Source organism: Chanodichthys erythropterus, chromosome 2, assembly GCF_024489055.1.
Source record: "Chanodichthys erythropterus isolate Z2021 chromosome 2, ASM2448905v1, whole genome shotgun sequence".
NCBI lineage: Eukaryota > Metazoa > Chordata > Actinopteri > Cypriniformes > Xenocyprididae > Chanodichthys > Chanodichthys erythropterus.
In genome coordinates, this window is record NC_090222.1 from 15348555 (window position 1) to 15372434 (window position 23880).

A 23880-nucleotide genomic window follows, 5' to 3' on the forward strand; every position below is an offset into this window, starting at 1 on the left:
ATGCACAAACTGATTAAAATACAGTATTTGAAGTGGATAAAAAAAAAAGTTCATCAAAGTTGGCCTAAGAAAAAGGTTTTGGAACAACTTTGATGAAAGGTTTAGATCCACTTACTGTATATGCCTTCAATGCAATGTTTCTTCAGATAAAAGCATCTGTCAAACATAATTGTAAATACCCTCAGAGGGTAGTTGAGTAACTGATATGATGAAATACATTAACGGACATTTTTTTTTATTTCAAGTCTGTGCAGCTGCCTTTAACTATGAAATATGCAGATCAAATTGACCCGCAAAAACATCATAATCGTAATAGGAATTTTTGCGAGACACCCCAGGTGAATAGGGTAAAAAAATTAACTAATAGATATCACCATACTTCCCCAGCTGATTGATTACATTAAAAATTGCAAACATTTATTGTATTACAAGTTTTCTAAAATGTTATGTTTACATATGCAAATAAGGCGTTATCTAATTAAATATGCACTAATTTGCATACATTTCTAGAACAAAAGAGTGTCAACAGTTTGCAGGCATGCTCATGACCATAAATAAAAAAAGTCGACATACGTTAATATCATAGGTTAACCAATATTTCTGACAACTCAAAAAAAAAAAAAAAAGCTGAAATGGGTTAAATTGACCCGCTACATAATAAAAGGTATGAATGCATAGTTCACTGTTATTACGTACTAATTTTTCAAAGCCCATATGCTTTTTCCCCCTGATAGAACAAATAAATACATTCTCTGAAGAACATCTAGTGACCAGGGCCTTTCAAGTTCTAAAAAACACCCAAAAACTGTATTATAAAAATTTCTATACCTCCTGATCTCATTGTACATCAAGAGCTATGTAAGAATTCAAAATCTAATTTTGTGTCCCACAGAAAAATGAACACCATACAAGTTTGGGACATACGGAAGAGGATTAGGGCCAAGCAATAATAAAAAAATAAAACCATCTCGAGATTAAAGTTGTTAAATTTCGAGAAAAAAGTTGAAATAAAATGTTGAGAAACTCATTAAATTATGAGAATAAAGTAATTAAATTACGAGAAAAAGTCGTTAAATTATGAGAACAAATTCGTAATTCATAATTTAACGAATTTGTTCTCGTAATTTAACAACTTTTTTCTCATAATTTAATTACTTTATTCTCAACATTTTATCTCGAATTTGTCTCGAAATTTAACGAGTTTTTTCCTGTAATTTAACGAGTTTATTCTCAACATTTTATCTCGAATTTTTTCTCGAAATTTAACGACATTTTTCTCATAATTTAACGAATTTGTTCTCATAATTTAACGATTTTCTCGCAATTGAATGACTTTATTCTCAACATTTTATCTCAACTTTTTTCTCGAAATTTAACTAATTTAATCTCGAGATGGTTTTATTTTTTTATTATTGCTTGGCCCTAATCCTCTTCCGTAGGGACATGATAATGAATAATGAATTTTTAATTTCACTTTTGGGAAGAATGCACAACAACGCATAATCGAAGTTACCAACCTAGGCAGATGTCTCTGTAACAAGGTGCTGAAATACAAAGTGATAAAATGTGTTGAACACTTCACTCGCCATTTGATTTGCAGTGTTCCGTAATGACATGACACTCGACAATCTGATTTCATCAGCACTTAAGGTCCCACTGAGCATGAGATTACAGCACATTGACAAACATGCAGGGAGGATGCCGAGAGTGACCGGGGGGCTTCAAATTAAATTACATGCACATTTCAAACTCTCAATGGGAGGCCATCGCGAATTAGAGCATGTGATGGATGACATTGGTGTATCTCCTCTTGCTCCGTGGAAAATGTTCTCCTAGCTTTTGATGCTAATGAAAATAGAGTTAAATGAACCATTTTGCTGTTATTGTCCTTATTTTATGGTAGTTTTTTGTCAAGGTATCACAGGAATTCTCTTGAGTAGTGCACTAATAATTTCCCACTGCTCCAGAAACACCTTCACAATCCACAGATCTCATTCAGATGGAGTTAAATTAATGACTTTGATGTGTGATGCTGACATATACAAACAATTGATTCAAGTTCCAATTACCCTGAGCTGAGGGGAGCTTTCTTTGACCCATTTAAAAACATACTATCAAAGCAACCTTTCATAAGCTCTTTGGGTAATCACTGTATAATGGCTTGAGAACTTACCTAATGGCACACATTTTTTCTCTTTATCTCCGTTTCTCTCTCACACACTAAGGGTTGTTTTAGACAATAGAAAACGCAGATATTCCCAGGTATTTAGTACTACAATGTTGGGGAGTAACTGACTCATTTTATCATATTTTTCAACAGCTACTTTCAAAACTGTAGCTTTATTTATTAAGTAAAAAATATTTTATGTCACATTGTAGGCCTACTGTGCAGATTGTAATCAAACGTTCTCTTATATATATAATATTTAACTATTTAATTCAATAAAGCTTTATTGGCATTACAATAGTATGAAGCAGGGTGTGGCTGAAAGCTGTTGGAGCTACTCTGCATTCGCTCGGCGGCTGCTAAGAGACACATGTTGCACATTGCCGTAAGCTAGATCAGTATTAGGCACGGTAAAACATGGTACTCACTGTAAATCAAGAAATCGAGATTTAAACAATAAGACTTACTGTTAAGCTATATAACATGATTAGTTTTCTGTTGATGAATGTATCCACCCAAATAGTTGCTCACCTGTCTAATAAAACACATAATATATTAAAGCGTCTTTGGTGTTTCCATGGTTTCTACAAAATGTTCCGTGCCCTGGTTAAAATGGCTTATTTCTCTGGATTTAAACATTCTTGGAAAACTATATGTCATTTAGGGTGACGGCTTCAAATTTACACTATTAAAACTAAAACCACTGAATCAAAGACACTGATAGACATAAATGAACAGTATAAATGAACTGTCTGAATGAATCTTTTTGTTAAAAACACTATCCAAACCAAATGATTTGCTGAATGATAGCGTAAGATACTATGCTTTGCCAATACTATACCCAATTGCCATGCCAATAAAGCTTTATTGAACTGAATAGTTAAATATTTAGAGAACGTTTGATTACAATCTGCACAGTAGGCCTACAATGTGACAATATTTTTTACTTATAAAGCTACAGTAATGTTTTGCAAGTAGCTAAATGAGATATAGTTTAGTGCTAGAAAAATACTCCTGTCTTTTAAAACAACTTTTGTACAATGTGATTTGTACGGAAACATTCAATTTTTAGAAAAATGTATGCATGAAGGTCCACCCCTAAACCTGTCAGTGGGGCATAATCAGATCTTAAGAAAACATACAAATGAGAGTCATACAAACTAGCCGACAATTTGCCAAAATGTAAAATAGCTACGAATTACCAGGAGAATGTATTGGACCTTGTAGCTCAGCACTTTTTATGTTTACCACAAATATCCTGAGGGTATGTCACAGAATGATTATCAGTCTGAATTCATAATGTCGATGAAGGAATATGGATGTAGGATAGGAATGACACCAGATTTTGTGACCAGCAGTAGCAGGTTCAAAAGGCACTGTGTGATTCTTTGGCAGTTTAGCTAATTAGCATTAGCATTGCATCACAATGGAAGGACAAACTTTTGTTGTCGGCACTGAATGCTTTTCCCTATTGATCTTTTACACGGGACATTCAGAGACCTTCCACTCAGTAATATTATTTTAGAAACTACATATAAAGAAGCTAAAATAGAGATATATGTTTGTGGCATAATGTTTGTATCAAATAAGTAAAATACCTAAAAAATATCTTAGAGTTTTTCTCTGTTGCTCACTTAATGGAGCAATGTAAGTGATTAAACTCCAACCCAGCCACGTTAAACTGCCACCTGATACAGTTCATGATCTGGGAAGGTCCAGTCTGCCTCTGGCCACACTGGTCACACACACAGCAGCTGCCCGGGACTGGGGCAATTTGCCCATTTTAGCTCCCCGCGAGTTTGTGCCTGTCAGTGGGTTAGTTTTGTTCCTGAGGCCAATTAGCGAGCCCTACCTTAGCCTGCAGCTAAAAGGCTACTAATGGGAGGATGTAGGGCACTGGGGGAATTCACCTGAGAGGTGTGGAGAGATCCCCACAGAGCTTTAATTTGAGAGGAAAGGGGAGGTGGGGATGGTGGATCGGGGGGATGGAAGACCTCAGAAGCTTTTGCACTGGGCTTCATTGTTACTGCTGGTCGTTTGATCTTAAAATAATTTACTTAATAATCTCACAGCGGGAGCAATAGGTGCTGCTCGATTAGGCTGCCAAGTTTGTGAGAGAGTGTTTAAAGGGGGAGCAGGGGAAAGATACACAGGGACAGGGAGGATTAAACGATTCGGCCTGGTTCCTATGGGAACAAACATTTCCCAGCATCAGGGTTTTTAGGGTTTTCAGAGTTTTTCACCCCCCAAAAAATTCCACGAGTCTAAATTTAGGTGCAGTATATTTCAAGCCTTTTAAAGGATGTCAGTTACCACCATCATCTTGTGCAGCGGTTCACAATCTTTTTCACTCGAAGGCCTCCCATTGTCAAACACAATATTTGAAAGCCCCCCCACATTGGCTATGTCTTCTCGTATTTAATGAACAGAAACAGGGAGTGTTGATATATTAAATAATTTAGCCACAATTCATTTTGTGTTTCCAGAGGATTCAAGATTCTGATTCTGTATATTCTTCAATAAAAACAGCATTATTGAGGGGAAAAAATAATTATATAATTTCAGTTAATATCTATTTGTTTAGGCATTTTAATTAAGCTTTTTAAAAATAATTACATAATAATTATATAATATATAATTATATAATGGAAATATTATTATTAAAACATTAAAATATTTATTAGTGCAGTCAAATCGATGAATAGTGATTAATCACATCTAACATAAAAGTAAAAGTTTGTATATATATATATATATATATATATATATATATATATATATATATATATATACATACACACATATTTACAAACTTTTAAGTTAGATGCGATTATCACAATTATATAAACTTTTATGTTAATGCGATTAATTGTGATTAATCGATTTCACAGCACTAAATTATTATAATTTTTAACCAAATATTTTAATATATTAAACTAAAATGTAATTTATTTAATATATATTATATGTTTAAACTAAAAAAAGTGTCATATTTTCCTCACCCAAACTGACCCAATGAAGCATCAGTACTATGGCGTTTCAGTAATAGTCTGCGGCTTCTGTCCTGCAAACAGAGGCTAATCACAGTAATAATGGGGCCCTATAAGCAAACTCCTGCCCCATCATTTACTTCAACCCAAATCTTAACCACAGGCCTCTTTTCATCATTAGCTTTTATGAAACTACATGAACTGCAATTATATTTAATGGAAAAAGTTAAAAACTCATTTTAATTTCATAGAGGAAACTGAATAAAATGCATGATATTGATTTGACTCATGCTCACTGTGTTTTGTGGTTTAGGTTTGGTGTCATCTGTATATGGCAACGCACCTGTCAGACAACCGTTTGAAAAACTGATTGTCCTTTTTCTTTAGGTTAGTTTAACCGTTACAAATACATAGAAATGCACATATTTGAGTATTCAGATGCTCAGCTTCATCAGAATGGGAGATTGTAATTGTTACAAACAATATAAGGCAGCACAATTATATACATATCCATGATGAATATGCATAACAAAGACCAGCTGTGTGTATTGCATTGGAATACAGAAAAATGCAAATGTGTCTCAATTCAGTGGACCCAAAAGGGAGAGAGGACCCATAAAGAGACGGTGACCTAAGGCAGTTTGGTCACCAAGGCCAACTAGGAGAAAAAGTCCAAGGTTGCTGGGGTCATTAGCCTAGAAAGGCTGCTTCCCATAATTGGCATAAATGCCTTCAATCAGGAGCACGGAGTAGAGAGCTGACCTCTGTCGCTTATGTTAGGCACAGGATGGGGGGCTGGAGCAGTAATGCGCCCATTACAAGCTACTGAAGTCCAGGTGAATTGGTGTTGCCATTTACTGCACACCCCCTGGCATACAGACAGAAATAGAGGGAAAAAAGAGGGAGGACTGAGGGGAGGGAAATGGGAAGACAAGCTCTGATATCACTGTTACTAAATCAGAGTGAGTGGATGTGAATGCAAATCAGACTGTTTGTATCACGTCATGACAGGGTGTTGAAAACATTGATTTGGCACTCTTTCAGTTGGTGTAAAACTATGCAAAGTGGCAGAATCTGTAATTGAAATATTATGGAATCTAAAAAAAAAAAAGAGGCATCTATTAGAGTCAGAGCCTAAACTGGAAGTGTGTAACACTAAATGAAACCTATATTTTTAGATGTAACTTTTTTACATTCATAGTTTCCATAACAAATATGCATTGTATAATTCATGAAATTAGTCTAATTCTCTTTTATTACAACCTTTATGTACAAGAGTAACCTATAGGGGGCGACAAGGGATTTTTTTCTTTTTCTTTTTGCCATTCTGAGGAAGTGAGTAATGGATCATTAAAGTAGTAGTAGGGGTAGTTCACCAAAAATTAAAATTTTGTCATCATCAGCTCCCCCTGATTTATTGTGAGTTGTTCCAAACCTGTATAAATTTCTTTGTTCCACAAAGGAAGATATCTGGAAGAATATCTGTAATCAAGCATTCTTGTCATGTTTTATTACCATTTTTTTAGCGAACAAACTGATAATATGTGAAATGTTAAAGGTGTCTGAATAAATTTTGGTTTGACTGTATATCTCTGTCAGAAAGTGTATATTCAACATGGTCCTTTCAGAAAATAAATAAATATACAAATAAATAAATAAAACATTTTTTTTATGTTATTCTAAGCATTTAGGATTTCTGATGGCCATTTAAAAGGATACAGGAACATTGCCATCTGGTTTTAACTTGAAATTACACTGCGAGAAATGTTGATTCATAAAGTTCACACTGTATTATTTGCAGACTCACCATTGTGCCTTAATTTTAAAAATTAAAAATCGCTGGTTGTTGGATAATCATTCTAACAAATATTCGTTTTATTATTTGATAGACTTTATTATTTGTCTTTCTGAAATCCTCTTGATCCCTAATATGCACTCTTAAAAAGAAAGGCTCCAAAAGGTTTTCACATGCAGCGATGCCAAAGAAGAGCCATTTTAGGTTCCCCAAAGAACCCTTCAGTGTGCAGTTCTTAAAAGAGCCACTTTTTTTTCTTAGTGTGAAGAATTTAATAATCTAAAAAAGGTTTCATGGATGTTGAAGGATCTTCAAAGAACCATTGATCCCAATAAAGCACCTTTGTTTTTTAGAGTGCAGTAGGCCTATAATATGTACATAATTATATATATATATATATATATATATATATATATATATATATATATATATATATATATATATATATAAAATTCAAGTAACTAACTCTATTAAAAAAACAGGTAAAATAATTCTTTTGTCTATGTATCTCTGAGAAAACATTCTACTGATACTCTGCCTATATGGCAATACAAAAGTACAGTGTTGTTTTTTAAGTTTGGCAGGAGATTTCAAGATTAGTTTATGTTAAGATGAGATTTATGTATGTTCATGTAGGGGCATAACTTAGAATGTAGTCATCGATGCCAAACTGTTTCATTCACAACACTGCTGGTAAATCTTACACAACTATGTGGCAACGGCTTTAAACACAATGACATCTTCACTTTACAATCCTCAGGCAGAACTTTAATATGCTGCTGGCAAAGTCTGGCTTTACACTCACAAAAGATGTGCACTTGAGACTTTGAAAGTGGACACCGTGGTGGGAAGTGCATACTGAAGAGGAAAGCAAACAGTCAACAGAATTAAATTACAATTCAGATGAACTCATAAATATACACACTTAAACATAATTTAGTGGCTTTGTAAATGTGACAATAATAAATAACTAGGCTATCTTAATAAAATATAATTTAAGTGCTTGTTTGAGTTACCACAACAAATGCCTAAAGTCAATTTTGATTGTTGGACTATTAGTGAGATTTTGGTTATAGATTTGAGGACAGGTCAAGAGACATTAAGACTATTTAAACTACATGTTGCTTTATATTAAAAGCAATAAGTATGTGTGTTCCATTGCAGTGATAGTAATTATTTATTAATTTACTAATTATTACTTATTAGCACATTTATTAGCATTATTATTTACATTATTAGCACATATGTGTGCCCTAATTCTTACTAATTGTTAGCTGCTATGTTTAGTGGATTCAAATGAAATAAGTTCACAATACTTAAAAATACTGGTTTACTCAAATACTTTGAGTTACCTTAACATGTTGGGTTTACTCGGTTTTATTTGTCATGGTACCAAATATAGTTATTCCAAATATTTTTTTATTCCATTTACTTAATAAGGTATATTTAATTGATTCCACAGCTTTCTAAAATATTGTTTAGGTGTAAAAATGTTAAAGGTGAAAAATAAAATGAGTTGGTGAAAAAAGAATTGATCAGTTTAAATGTTTAGAATAGTCTTTTTTGTCAGTTTTTACTCCATTATGAGGTTTAATGTTTTGTTAACATTCTGTAAATAAAAAATTAAAAAAAATATTTCTTGTTGAGTATTTCCTTGTTTAAATAATCAGAAACCTGTTATTGTACCTGAGAACTTATAACAGCTTATCATAACAATGATTTAAATTACACATCGGAAAAACATGTCCAAGCCAGAAGAGTTATTTGAGATCTTTTTCATTCAGCGAACACTTTAGAGTAAGATTTCTTTATACTTTTAAAACAGACTTTTCATCTACGGTCGGATAGCCGAGTCTACTTTGCAGCGTTGGATGAATTTTTTAAGCATTTATTGACCCGTCCTCTTTGGGCAGTAAAGCCAGTGTGCAGAATGTGTCGAGATCACAGGGTGTGCATATTAAAACTTTTATACTGGCCTCAGAAGCACCTGTGATCTCTCTGTACTAAGTGCCGGGCTGCAAGGTCGTAAATCACGAGCTGTGAGAGGAATATCTCATCGGCTGCCAGTGTTGGGCTGCCTGCGCTGGGATTAAGGAATCAAAAGGCCACGTATAGACTAATGCCACACAGGCCCCTGAGAAATCTCAGACAAAACGCTTCAACGCCACAGACCCTGCACCCCGCACTCTGTCATCCCAAAGGGGGGAGCTGGCAGAGGGGTCTAGGGCATCTGCATATACATAAAAAAATAAAAATAAAATAAATTAAAAATATAAAAACAAAATTATATATATATATATATATATATATATATATATATATATATATATATATATATATTATATTCTTATATGTAGCTTATATATTAAGATTTTATTATTACTACTACTAAACTGTTTCATCAGGTTAAAAACAATCATGTTAAAGGTGAATAAATTGATAGGTTGGATACTATATTGGACACTATATGTGTGATAATGCACTTGGTTTATGAGAAATAGTATCCTGTTTTAATCTTCTTTAAGGTCAATAGGGTACCACCAGTCTTTTGGGGGGTTTATTAAAAAGGATAAAGCCACTAGACATCTGTGGCTAAGGCTTTTCCTGTGGGAATGCTCAAAATCCTTCTCTACACACTCTCCCTACATAAACAAACGGCCTATGAAGTTAATAACATTATGCATCATGTTAGCATGTGCTAATAATATGCTCCTGCAGTTTTATTTATTCAAATCTGAAACTCCTGGAAATCCTTTCCAGCCTCAAGGGAATGTTCCAGATACAGTATATCATGTAGTAGCCTAACTTGAACAGCAGACAATTTGTTCAGTAAAGAAGGGAATCCGTGGCTACTCGCCATCCAAATAAATAAAAAAGGCGTTTATTACCTTCCAAGTGGAGCACTTCAGTCTGTCATATCTTAAGTGAGGAACACTTAAAACAAGTAAAGCAAGATAAGCAGCGGCTGTTGAATGGTTACTTCCTCTCGACCCCTGGGAGGACGTATCCATCAACACATGCCCTCGGGTGGAGGATAACAAATTTGTTCTTTTATGAAGCTTGCATAACACCGCAGGGCCACTCATAGGAAGGCCGCATGTGGCCGGATATCGCATTCTGTTCAGTTCAAACGACATTCCCATGGTTTCCAAGAGTGCTAACGCCAGGAGCGAGTGACTTCCATTGGAAGTATGTGACGTGCTTCGGCACGAAGTCTCAGAGCACTTGACTTAAACACTGACTATGTCTGAAAATTACTGGAAATCTTCCTAGTTCACTGCATACTAAACTATAGCGAATAGGCCTATATAAACAAATAAAATAATCTGAATTATGTAGGGTAAGGTTTAAGTGAAAGAATATAACGTCGAAACCTAATAAAATCTCTCTCTCTCGCTCTGTATTAAATATAAAACACGGTTTATAATAGGCTACGCATAATCATTTTGAAGCTAGCAATTATAAGAGACGCAAAAGTGCAATATATTTACTGATTATTATCTCCGCTTGTTTTTACACTGACTCCTCATTCTTAAATATGTACCTTAAGATTTAGTTAGAAACTACCAATTATGTGGGAAACAGTTCCCAAAAGGAGGGCAGAATTGTAAGGACCTTCCAGCGCTCATCAAGCAATGTGATCAGGCACAGCACGTCTGGTTTCGACAGCAGTCAGCGCTCATTAGTGTGTTTCAATGGTCCAGGCCCCTAGAGGGCATTATTGGTGCACTCACGTGAAAGTCAGCAGAGGCCTTCTGAAGAATTCATTTAACATACCTTACAGTTACACAACTTGTGAACAGTCAATCTTCAGTTGTGCGACAATGGAGGTGTGTGAGACATGCAGTAATTATTATTCAATAATTTAAAATCAAATGTGCTTTTTTTAAATACTAATATTTGAATTATTAACAATATATCAGTTAGAATTTCTAACAGTGATACAACTTGAATTCTTAAGAATATCAGTTTATTTTTTAAGAAATGTCACAATAAACATGCATCCTAAGTTGAGTCATTCTTGTTATTTCCTCATCTTAAAGGGATAGTTCACCCAAAAATGAAAATTCTATCATCATTCACTCAACCTCGGGTTGTTCCAAATCCGTATAAATTTCTTTGTTCTGTCGAACACAAGGGAAGATATTTTGAAGAACGTTTGTAACCAGGCCACTTTGGGGCACCATTGACTTCCATAGTAGGAAAAAAAACTACTATGGAAGTCAATGGTGCCCCAAAACTGTTCAGTTTAACACATTCTTCAAAATATCTTCCTTCGTATTCAACAGAACAAAGGAAATTGTACAGATTTTGAACAACTTGAGGGTGAGTAAATGATGATAGAATTTTCATTTTTGGGTGAACTATCCCTTTAATGTACTGGATGAAAAAAGAAAAGAAATTTGCAGTGGATATTGTGACATCTGATGTACACTTGGGTAAAGATGGTTTTATATTCGCACATTCGGACATCCGTATTCAATAGCCTTGTTAATCACACTACATTGGACATTCAGTGGACATTCACAAGTAAATATGCCATTAAAACAATACTTGCCTATTTTGATCGACTGTGAAAAATGTTGTAAGTTGACAATCGTTGGTTGTCAATGTCATGTCGCTGCTTAAAATTTTCGCAAACATTAATTTATTGCACATTTATTTATAAGTCCGAAAGTGCGAATATAAAACCAACTTTACCCAATTGTGATGTACTTGTCTCTTATTCAAAATCTGTAGTCTATAATCAAAACATCAAAGGATAGTTAGAAAAATTAAGAATTAATTGAGTCGACACCCTCATGTAAACTAACTATTCATCTCTCACTCCCTTTCTTTCATCCAATTGGCTTTATTATTTATTTATTTATAATTTATGTGGTTGAGTTTGATACCCGCCTCTTATAGCATTAAATTAAAACAATTCATTTTTCAATTAATTAAAGTTATTGGAATCCAGCTTGGAATGGTGGAAGAGTGTGAATCAATAAATTCGTAATAATGTAACGGGCTCACAACTAGAATTCTTTGGATGTTCATAGTTCATATTGAAACGTTCATAGAAGTGCGCAAGTTTGTTTTCCTTCAAAATCATAGCAAATTACTTTATTTATTTAATGATGCCAGTGTTAGGCAGTAACTACACTGTGTGCAGAATTATTAGGCAAGTTGATTTTCTGATCATATTTTTTTTCCAAGCACATTTTACCAATTCCAATCCACATCAAACTTAATAACTACTATTAATATTGTTTTTAATCATTTATAAGTGATATATAATTGTTCATGAAGGCTGGAAATGAAGAATGCCCTATATTCAGGTGTGCAGAATTATTAGGCAGGTTTTCTTTTACAGATAAAATGAGCCAAAAAAGAGATTTAACTCAGACTGAAAAGTCAAAAATTATTAAATACTCATGAGAAGGACGCAATACTAATGTAATACTAGAAATTGCAAAGTTAAAGCATGACCATTGGACAGTGAAATGCTCATTGGGTCAGCGGGGTCATACAAAAACAGCTGGAGAAGAAAAGACACATTAACTGCAAAATAATTAAGAATTAAGGTGAAGAATTAAGTGTGAAACCATCAGGAACCCTTTAGTCTCCAGTGCCACCATTTCCCTGAAACCTACCTGGAGTCTTCAGAAGTATGAGGTGTCAGGATCTCAGAGACTTAGGTTAGGTGAAGAATCCTAAAAAATGACCCTCTCTTAATAAGAATCACAAGCTGAAGTGTTATAAAATACATGAAGACTGGGTTTTTATAGGCCTTATAGACAGACAGCTTGAGAGTGACTCCTGAAGGACCAGCACCACATCCTCTTGTACCACTGTTTGAAAAATTTATCTTCCAGAATCTGGCAGTAAGGTGTGGGAGTTCACTTTTAGTCCATCTCTTATCCTGAAATGTCCATCTTGCAGAGATGGACTAAATGATCTTCCAAAACTTACTGCCAGATTCTGGAAGATAAATTCTTCAAACAGTGGTACAAGAGGATGTGGTGCTGGTCCTTCAGGAGTCACTCTCAAGCTGTCTGTCTATAAGGCCTATAAAAACCCAGTCTTCATGTATTTTATAACACTTCAGCTTGTGATTCTTATTAAGAGAGGGTCATTTTTTAGGATTCTTCACCTAACCTAAGTCTCTGAGATCCTGACACCTCACACTTCTGAAGACTCCAGGTAGGTTTCAGTACTGGGAAATGGTGGTGCTGGAGACTAAAGGGTTCCTGATGGTTTCACACTTAATTCTTCACCTTGATTCTTAATTATTTTGCAGTTAACGTGTCTTTTCTTCTCCAGCTGTTTTTGTATGACCCCGCTGACCCAATGAGCATTTCACTGTCCAATGGTCATGCTTTAACTTTGCAATTTCTAGTATTATTTATTAATTTTTGACTTTTCAGTCTGAGTTAAATCTCTTTTTTGGCTCATTTTATCTGTAAAAGAAAACCTGCCTAATAATTCTGGACACCTGAATATAGGGCATTCTTCATTTCCAGCCTTCATGAACAATTATATATCACTTATAAATGATTAAAAACAATATTAATAGTAGTTATTAAGATTGATGTGGATTGGAATTGGTAAAATGTGCTTGGAAAAAAATATGATCAGAAAATCAACTTGCCTAATAATTCTGCACACAGTGTAGTTACAGTAATAATATTACGTTTTGCAGTAACTAGTAGTGTAACTAATTACTAATATGATTTCAGTAATAATATAACAGTTACCATCTATTAAACAGCTTGTTACTCAGTTACTTTTGATGCTTCAACTTCTACTGATTTGAAATCCAACAATCCAATAATTCCTAGATTTATTTTTATAATATTCCCGACTTATGAAGTCAGTGCAGCAGGCAAGCTTGGAATATGGAAAAGCTTGCATTCAGCAGATGGACAAATTGCCATTACATTTATTTTGTCAGGAGAAAAGATGACCTGAACACCATTGTGTTAGTTGAAGCTATAATTAGCTTCAAGCTACACATGACAATTATTGAGATTAATACAACACTTTTACTTAAAAGTCTCTTTCAATCACTGAGTGTTTGTAATAACTTCTGACTGAGATCCAGTGTGGATTTTGGTCAAATGATGAGGCAGAAATATGTTTTTAGTAATATTTTAGAAGCATTTTAAGGGGAAGATACACAATTACAGCTTCTGTGAGTCTTGAAGGGAAAGTAATATAACCAGTAGTGTAACTAATTACTGTTGCCAGAAAGTAATAATATTACTTTTGAAAGGAGTAACTAGTAACGGGTAATAAATTACATTTTTATTGAGTAACGAGCCCAACACTGATGCTGACAAATGGGACAAACTTTTTGGGCAGAATCAAAGCGTGTGGCCGGATGGGGGTGCATACAGCATGTTAGACGGTAACCAAGGAAACTGGACGCTGTACCGCCTCTTTTTGCACTGTCTCTGAATTAAATCTCTTCAGCGTGCATGAAACGAAATATGTAAACACGTGACACTGCTCGCGTTCCTCATGCTTTAGATAGAAAACACGCGTCAAGTTTTGGAGTGTTTGCGTCTGTTCCACAAGGACGACAAACATGTCAGAAGAGGAAGAAACAGCTTTTTCTGAAGACCTCAGGGTGAAGTATTTAGGCGAGACACTTTGCCGCATGCTCAGACTCAAAACTGATACGTGGGAAAAGTTTGTCAACGTTGAAAAAAATAAAATACTTTTTACAGCGTTTTTCGAAACGCGTATTAGACTGTTATTTTTCAGCGTGACAGCGTCCAGTGCTCTCGCTGTTTCTGCAGAGGTAAGTGACCAAAAAGGCCTTGTGTGTTTACATTTCTGTCTGATATTAATATAGGCCCTTCAGTGCATGCAAAATCACAGGTGTGCTCCTTTAATAGCTATTATACGGCAACAATAACCCGTTGTTTTATATGTACACTTTAGGCTTGTCATAAAGACAGGGAAGTTTACATTCTCAAAAAAGGAAATGCCCCCATCCTCCCACAAAACTATAGGAGTTCTTTACTCTTTGGGGTGCTGTCACCCTCCTTTCTGCCACAGCTGTCAGACACCATGGAGAAGGTAATGAACGCTTGTAGACTCTCAGGTACACAACTGTTTGATTTGCTGTCAAAAAAAGTAAATAAATACACAATGAAATGGAATATTAGCAGGTACGCCCACCCTCAAATGTGGAATGTTTTATTTTCTTCTTTTTTAACAGAAGTGAAAGAGAAGTATGCAATTTGAATGTATAATAATTTCCAGTCAAGTGTTAAATGCCTGTAAAATTTGTCAATGTTTTGCATCAAGGTCTATCTGCCGCTTCTCTCGAACAAGAAGAATCATCAAATGTGGCCGAAGGTAATATCACAGGATGTGTCGCAACACATTGAGAATTTGCAAAGCAAGGTCACCGTGGTGAGAGGACAGTATTATGGCAAAACCGTTCTTCCCATTCCCGCCATCGGAGAATGGATAGACCAATGTCAAGAGGCAACATTCACACTGTATGATTATTTTTAATTTATTTTTTGCAATACAATTTACAGTTCTGTTCAAAAGCTTGTGGTCGGTAAGATTTTTTTAAAAAGAAATTAATATTTTTGTTTTGCAAGGATGCATTAAATTGATAAAAAATGACAGTAAAGTTAAACATTTCTAATAAATGCTTTCTTTTATTATAGAGTCCATTAAAAAAAATCAAGGTTTTCACAAAAAATATTAAAACAGCACAAATTTTCAACATTGAGAATAATAAATAATTCAGCATATTAGACTGATCACATGACACTTTGTCATCAGAAATAAATTACATTTTAAAATATATTAAAATAGAAAACATTTTAAATTGTAAAAATATTTCACAATATTACTATTTGATTGTATTTTTGATCAAATAAATGGAGCTTTGGTGAACATAAATGTTTTTTTTAAAACTTATCAACCCCAAACTTTGAACAATAGTGTGTTTTAACTAATTCTTGGTTTTGGCCTCGAATCAACTTATATGTTTGTTTTCTTTCAGTGATCTGATTTATTCATTTTCAAGCACATAAGAGTAAGATTAAAAAGCATCAATTGTCTTCATTTAGTCTAAAACACAAATCAATTTCTCATTTGCAAATAAGGCACGACAGTCGTAACAGAGCTATGATATACGCAGTCGAGACCATGGTCATCAGCTGGACGCACATGATCCATAAAGTCTTAAGAGCAGACTCTGCTGAATTGATTGTGAAGGGGTTGAACCCTGGACCAAAAGCTGAACTTGACTTCTGGAGGTCCAGGAAAACAAACATACAGAATATTCATGAACAGGTTTGTCCTGCAACAAGCATTTTACAGTGTATAAGCAAGCAGGAGTGTTTGATAATGTACTAAGTCTTTGTAAATCCCAGCTACAGAAACCTTGTGTTCAGAAAATGATGAGGATTCTGGAAATCATAGACAGCGCTTATTTCCCATCATTCAGAGCTTTGATAGAGGCTGTTTTTGATGGTAAGGCATGTGATGTTCCCACCACATCTGATAAATGCAGTTAAATTTTCTACTGTTTGTTCTACTAATAATTTATGTGTATTTGTCCCTCAGCTTTGCAGGAAGCCAGAGCTATAGATCTTCACCTTCAGCCTCTTGGATCATTGCTTTCTCAATTGGAGGAGGATGAGTTCTCATACTTCCATAAACTCATTCCACCAGTCTTTCATCTTATATTTCTGGTCTGGACTCACTGTTCTTTCTATCGTTCACCTGCACGCATTGTTGCTCTGCTGCAGGAGCTCTGCAACCTGCTCATTCAACAGGTATGACATATGTGACAAGTCTTCGAATATGCTTAGTGTGTATTATTAAAAAACGTTTGTCTTCCAAATAAAAGTCATGTGGTGCAACCAGTTTCGGTTGGGAAATGTCACGTGGCACGTCTCCCTAAAAATTCATTTATATTTATGAATAAATAATTCATGATACTTTGTAGAAATATAAATTAAAAATATATTTGAATATTTATTAAAATATGTTCACTCACATGTATTCAACGTGTAAGTAAAATATGTTATGTATATGTAATAATGTCTAAAGAGTCATTAAATTAAAAATATTCTTGCAAATAGTATCAAACCAACATGAATACAAAAAATGAAGCTGTAAGAACTTGCGACATGTGTTTTAGGATATGTTTAAATGACAACAATGTACCAAAATTGGAAAAGTTTTTCCTTTGTGCTTTTCACATACAGACGACAACGTTGTCAAAACGATCCTCGTTCTCACTAAAAATGCTGTATTATACATGCCGGCCAGTAGTTGGTGCTGTCACTTATTTGCCTATTGACTGAACATGTAATGCGCATGTGTATGATGTCACCGTTTTCACAAATGTGCGATTTTGTAGTTTACATGGAGACAATAACTGTATTGTTTTCAAAAACTTGCACTTTGAATACCGTTTTCAAAAGTTTGTGTTTTCAGGCCACCAAAACACTGTTGTCGTGTAAATGAATGGCCAAAATGCATAAAAAATTTTGATTTAAAAGAAAATAATACATTTTTTGTCATGGACATTCCTATGTGTCAATCAATCAATCAATCAATCAATCAATCAATCAATCAATCAATCAATCAATCAATCAATCAATCAATCAATCAATCAATCAATTTGGAAGAGCAACCATGTATCACTTGGTCAGTTCCTTACACTCAGCGAATGTAATGTTCCTTATATTTTTGGCAATGGTTATTGTTAGAAGAGAGATTAAAATGTTCTTCTTGTAACCAAAATATTGATCTTTCCTCGAACTAGGCCACTTCATATCTCAGTGCAGAAGAGCTGCTAAGAGCAGAGACTGAAGATGCTTTGGAGAAGTTACAGACTGTGGTGGGAGTTTTCAGATGTGTCAGGGAAACATTCAAGACATACAGACAGAAGGTGACTGCTGTGGCCAGTCATTACTCTACACCAAAGTGCTGGGATTTCCCTTCGGCTCTTGCTTTTACTCGATTTGATGGCTTCTTGGCTCGTGTTTTGCAGTTGAAGGTAAGCAGTACATCTTGTGAGGAAATAATATATACTTTAATTTTCAGTCACCATTCAGTATTATTTTATGTGAGTAATAATGTTCTTTTTACATTACCATTTGTTTTGGGACAGTAACATTTTGAAAAATGTTTTCCAGGCCTTTTTCTCCACTATGCTGGAGTTTAAAAGGTTGGAAAAGCTGGTTTTTGGGGGTCTCAGAGGAAGAGTTTACACTGAGCAGGTCTCTCGGCTTCATACAGAGTTTCTACAGCTCTGCAAAGTTATAAGGGATCAAGAATACAATCCACTCGATTTGACTTCTCAGGTATGGTTTTATGGAATTTATTCCTTGCTTCAGATAGATTAGAATCAGCCATTAGATAACAACACTCACAGTAAGTCATATAGAAACACACATTTGCCATGTTAGCTTAAACGGCTTGATGTCTGGTAGTATGATGATAATGCCTCACTGAATCTGTCAGTGTAGATAACGTGATATGTGAGTGTTTGATGCAATAGCAGATATAACTCTCACTGTTGCTATTAGGGGTGTACATGTATTCATCCTGAATGGTCATGCTACCGACATCACGGTTCGGTGGATATTGTCAGGCGATGAATACAGTTGGTCACAGTCTATTCACATTCCAATCCAGAAGGGGGTGCGCGCGGTAATGCAACATTGTTTGTTAACCCCCACAACAGTAAAAATAGCAGAAGAAGAAGAAGAGACGATCTATGCACCAACCCAAAGCAAGAATGGCGAGTTCAGATGGCACGCAAGAGCTTGCTAGTAGTCTAAATGCTGAGATTCGATTCATTTTTGTGACACGCTCCACTAACTTCACAGAAAGGAACTCGGGACGGCAGAAAGCTGCATCGTGTTTGATGCAGCATTGAAAGCATTGAAATGTTTTTTTTTTACTGTGAGTGCACCCAGTTTCGAATGATGTCTTACTCTTATCTGTATGACCATAAATGACAAAGTATTTTAAGTTGTTTCTGCTGTTATAATGAGACAAAATCATTTGGCATTGTACCTATTTGTTTCATGGAAGTCTCACTACTACAGTCCAGTGATGAAATATGCATGTCCTGGAAATGGGAAGCCTCAGGTGCCACATCACTCTCTGTGTCTTTTTGGAAAGGTGAAATAGACTCAGATGTAGATAGCAGTATTTCTCCTTTACACTCATCTTTCCGTGATTTCTTGAAAAAGCTTAATATTGAACTTTGTGCATCCGCCATTGTCACCGCTTGTTAATGAACTCTCAGATAATGACAGCTAGGCTACGCACAACACATGAATCAAACCAAAAGGTTTGAAAACAGCTATTGCATTTTACCGCACAGCACTGGTCAATCTAAAGGAGGCTGTACTGTACCAACTACCTCAGGGGGACTAAATGCTGCTAGGAGGAACACACTAATTTGCACTACTGTCTGTTCAAAATAAATTAAAAGAAGCTTAGCATTGGGGATTTGTTGCTTTTTCCTGTATACCGAACTCGTATCGAACCGTGACCCTAAAACCGAGGTACGTACCAGACCGTGACTTCTGTGTACTGTTACACCCATATTTCTTCTGTGAAATCTGCTGTATACTGGTCTCATGGTGTCAGGCTTTTTATGGAGCTTTCTTTAGAAATTGTATGTTTGGATACGGAGTAATGCCTGCTACTTAGCCAACCGTCCTCATAAATCATAATTTTTGTTCTGTGTGTCATGTAACTTTTTGGTAACACTTAATAGTTATGTTTAAATCTTAATATGTCATTAGCAAACATTATTTCAATATTGTATGCATTGTTTAATAGATCATTATTTCATGTACATTCTAATACATCTAATACAGGATTTTGAAAAAGACTTTTCAAGTTTCCAAGAAAACGTTGCAGATTTTGATCAACGACTGTCCAGTATTTTGTGCCTTGCCTTTCAAGATTGTTCAGGATTGGAATCAGTTTTCAAAGTAAGTAATTCAAATGAGCTGGTTTAGGTTAAATGATTAGAAAATGCAGAAAATACAGTCAAATTGACTGTAGCTTAACCTATATAACTCACCTTTCAATCTGTATATGTTTGAAGCTGGTTGCTGTGCTCAAACCCCTCTTGGACAGAGACATCATAAAGGAAAATTTTATTCCTAATTTCTCCAAAGTGATTGAACTTTTTGGAGAGGAGCTGGACAGATGCAAACACCTGTTTGATTCTCATCTTGAGCAGGTAAAGTTGTTGTTGTTTTTTTTAAATTCAGATTGTTGTTCTTGTACAAAAGGATATTGTGTAATTCTTCATGTAATTCCAGAAAAAGAGGAATAAGCTGCAATTGAGCAAAAACATGCCTGCAATGACAGGGGCTCTGAAGTGGGCAAAAATGCTTAGAGACAGAATTCAAATCCCTTGGAATAATTTTCGATTTGTTCTGGAGATGTAAGTGTTTTTAAATTCTATTGAGTTCATTATCTTTTTTAGTGATACAAATGAATCTGAAGAGGTCGGGGCATTTATATTACAGGAGAATAGAAGAAGAAGAGATGGAGCTGGTCTATCATAAGTACCTGCAGATGTCCTCTCATTTAGATGAGTACGAGAAGCAGGTCTATTTGAGCTGGTGTGGCGATATTAACCAGGTCTGCCAGATGAACCTGGATCAGCCCCTAATCAAAAGAGATCCCAGCACTGACCTACTGTCAGTTAATGTCAATCAAGAGGTGAAGAACATAAATTTAAAATGTATCACAGCATAAGCCATTAATTTCAAATGTTAGAGCATCTAATTTTGACAGTTTGTTCAGTGTATTCATCTGCATAATGTTGAACTTCTTCACCTTAGCTGATTGCGGTGCTCAAGGATGTGAAACAACTAAAAATCCTTAATCAGATGAACATCCCTTCTGCTGCTTTGAAGGTGTATGAAAATAGAGAGATGTTCTTTAAGGTTAGTGAATGCTCAGATTGTCTGTTATTAGTTAAATTTGGTTTTTACGTTCTGTGGGGTCATTAGGAGTATTTTACCTGATCTCCATTAGAACCTTGGAAGCCTACATTTACTGGTGCAGTGGTACAATAAGGTGAAACGGACGACTCTTGAAGTGGAGGCTCCTCTTATAAAAGAGGAGATGGAAACTGTTGACCAGCAGCTTCATCAAGCAGAAAGTGAGCTTACATGGCAAAAGCAGAACTGCTGGGACTACATCTGCACACTTCAGGACACAGTCTATCAGCTGGAGAGGAGACTTCAGAAAACTAAAGACAATATAGAGACGATGGGCGTTCTGATGAATGGATGGAGCAAACAGCCGATGTTCTGCAGGAAAGACCATAAGAAAGACTTGATAATACAATTAGAAGATAGAGCAGCAAGTGTGGCAAAAAGCTACAACAACCTCAAGAAAGATGGAGAAATTATCCAAAGTTTGTTACAGGTGAGGAAGCGTCTTTTTTTTTATAGATTATTTTTTGCAAGACCTTTTTTTCTCTAACATTTATTTCTTGTATCTTTCCCAGGAGAACATGGTCCTTTTTGCAGCGGATAGTTCTTCAGATGCATGGAAAGCCTATTTGGAGTATGTAGATGATATGGTCGTGGAGGGATTTTTTAGTGCAATCTCAACTTCTCTGGAGTATTTCATTGAGAATATGGAGGGCTCAGTAAGGCAGGCCCCCCTGTTTGAGTCTCAAATGCTACTGATGGGATCTGAGATTAAGTTTAAACCATCTCTGGATCGAGATGGTGGTGATGGACTTTATGAACTGGTGGAAGAATTACTAGGTGATGTGTTCAAGATGTCTGCTCAGATGAAGAGGGTGGCACCTCACCTAAACTTGGAAGACTACCAGGTATTCAAAGTTAGATTCATGAATTTACAATGGTTTTCAAAAATCTGAGGTCAAATTGAAAACTTGGGACTTAAAATAAAATTGAAACCTGGAAATAAATTGGAAGTTTTAGGATTTATACAAATTTAAAACAAGGAATTATAATGGTAAATGGAGAATCTGCCATATACAGTATTAGAAATATAACATTTTTCTAACCCTTCTAGTTAAATAAGCAAATTTGTTGCTAAGATCTTCTTTGTTTAAAAAAGGGGTCGGATTTCTTGCTTCTGCTAAAGATGAAATTGGAAAATGCAGTTGCAAAAAATTTTCAAATCATGCTTGGAAAACTTGATCATCAAACTGTATTCTGCAATTACAGCAAAAGAGATACAACATTTTGCGAAATTCTGACATTTAAAATTATTAAATAAATAAACTATTAACATAAAAATAAAATTATTAAATAAAAATTTGTTATATATAATAATGAAATATATTAATTAATATTAATATTTAATGATTAAAATGTATTTTGAAAATTGAAAAATAGAAGAGACACTTGGACCCCATTTTTTTAATATATTTTTTTCTTTGTTGCTCTCTAATCTATATCAGACAAATTTCTTGCAACAATGTTTTTTTTTTGTTTTTTTTTGTACATATACAAATGATATTTTTGACTTTATGCATCGTTTAGGCTGACGTCGAGGACATGATAGACCTCTTAGATCTCCGGCAGGAAGTGATGGAGAGAGTTGATGAAGTCATGAAGAAAGCCTTACAATACCAGGACATATTTAACCGCTACACTCCCCTGTGGATTGATGACAGGATTGAATTTCTCAGGCAGTTCCTCCTCTATGGTCATGCACTGACAGCTGAAGAGGTGGAAGCCTATGGAGAGAATGCATTTCCAGAAAATCCTCCCACCACAGTGCAATTCAAAGAGCAGGTGAAACTATATTCCTTTTCATGTTTCTCCATGAATATCAGCTTTTGAAACAGAGTTACTAATTTGGTACACAAAAATGTATAAATGGGTATAGATGTCTGTCCATAAACTGTTTTAAGAGCAGTATGAAGGGTTTATCATTTTTATTAGTGAAATGTCTCCTTTTACTGCAGATAAATCATTATGAAGAAGTGCATGCAGAGGTCAGCCGTTTGGAGGACTGGCAGGTATTTGACGGTTGGTTTAGAGTGGATATCCGTCCTTTCAAGATGAGTCTTTTAAACATAATCAAAAAATGGAGCTGGATGTTTAAGGAGCACCTGATGTCTTATGTTACCGGCAGGTGAGAGACCTTTCCGTAATTACATAGAAAAAAATCACTTTAATGCCCCAATTTTCTTCCAAACTCCAAATGCTTTCCTCAATCAATAAAAGTAATTGATTTCTGCTGGTTTGTAATCTAAATGTTCTTCAGTATTGCTGAACTAGAGGAGTTCATGCTCCAGGCGGAATCCAGGCTTCAAGAGCCGGTGTGCAGTGGAGACTACCAGGCTCTTGTGCAGGTGATGGGATTCCTGCTGGCTATCAAAAACAGGCAGTCAAGTACAGACCAACTATTTGAACCTGTTAGTGAAGTGGTCACTCTTCTGGAGCAGTATGGGGAAACCCTACCTGAGTGTGTCCATGTGCAGCTTGAGGTGAGAGTATTTGACAGCCCCACAGCAAGGATGCATTAAATTGATCAAAAGTGACATTAAAGACACACACCACACACACACACACACACACACACACACACACACACACACACACACACCACACACACACACACACACACACACACACACACACACACACACACACACACATATATATATAATGCCAAAAGTATTGGGACACCCCTCCAAATCATTGAATTCAGCTGTTCCAGTCACTTCCATGGTCAAAGGTGTATAAAATCAAGCAACTAGGCATGCATAACTGCTTCTACAAACATTTGTGAAAGAATGGGTCGCTCTCAGGAGCTCAGTGAATTCAAGCGTGGTACTATGATAGGTTGCCACCTGTGCAATAAGTCCATTCGTGAAATTTCCTCACTACTAAATATTCCATGGTCAACTGTTAGTGGTATCATAACAA

At 35.4% G+C, this 23880-nt stretch overlaps 1 protein-coding gene across 1 annotated transcript in view; it reads left to right on the forward strand.

The window, feature by feature from the left end:
* The first annotated feature begins 14525 nt into the window (after positions 1-14525).
* The window catches only part of si:dkey-233k19.3 (dynein axonemal heavy chain 11), an 87453-nt gene continuing 78098 nt past the window's right edge, over positions 14526-23880 (forward strand). The window contains exons 1-18 of the mRNA XM_067393228.1: positions 14526-14741; positions 14885-15022; positions 15254-15450; positions 16072-16261; positions 16342-16441; positions 16535-16746; positions 17745-17978; positions 18118-18285; positions 19819-19935; positions 20052-20189; positions 20272-20396; positions 20482-20677; positions 20800-20904; positions 20996-21391; positions 21474-21806; positions 22486-22740; positions 22914-23083; positions 23216-23438. Coding sequence (XP_067249329.1) covers positions 14526-14741; positions 14885-15022; positions 15254-15450; positions 16072-16261; positions 16342-16441; positions 16535-16746; positions 17745-17978; positions 18118-18285; positions 19819-19935; positions 20052-20189; positions 20272-20396; positions 20482-20677; positions 20800-20904; positions 20996-21391; positions 21474-21806; positions 22486-22740; positions 22914-23083; positions 23216-23438 — 3513 coding nt within the window. The remainder of the gene's footprint in view (positions 14742-14884; positions 15023-15253; positions 15451-16071; positions 16262-16341; positions 16442-16534; positions 16747-17744; positions 17979-18117; positions 18286-19818; positions 19936-20051; positions 20190-20271; positions 20397-20481; positions 20678-20799; positions 20905-20995; positions 21392-21473; positions 21807-22485; positions 22741-22913; positions 23084-23215; positions 23439-23880) is intronic.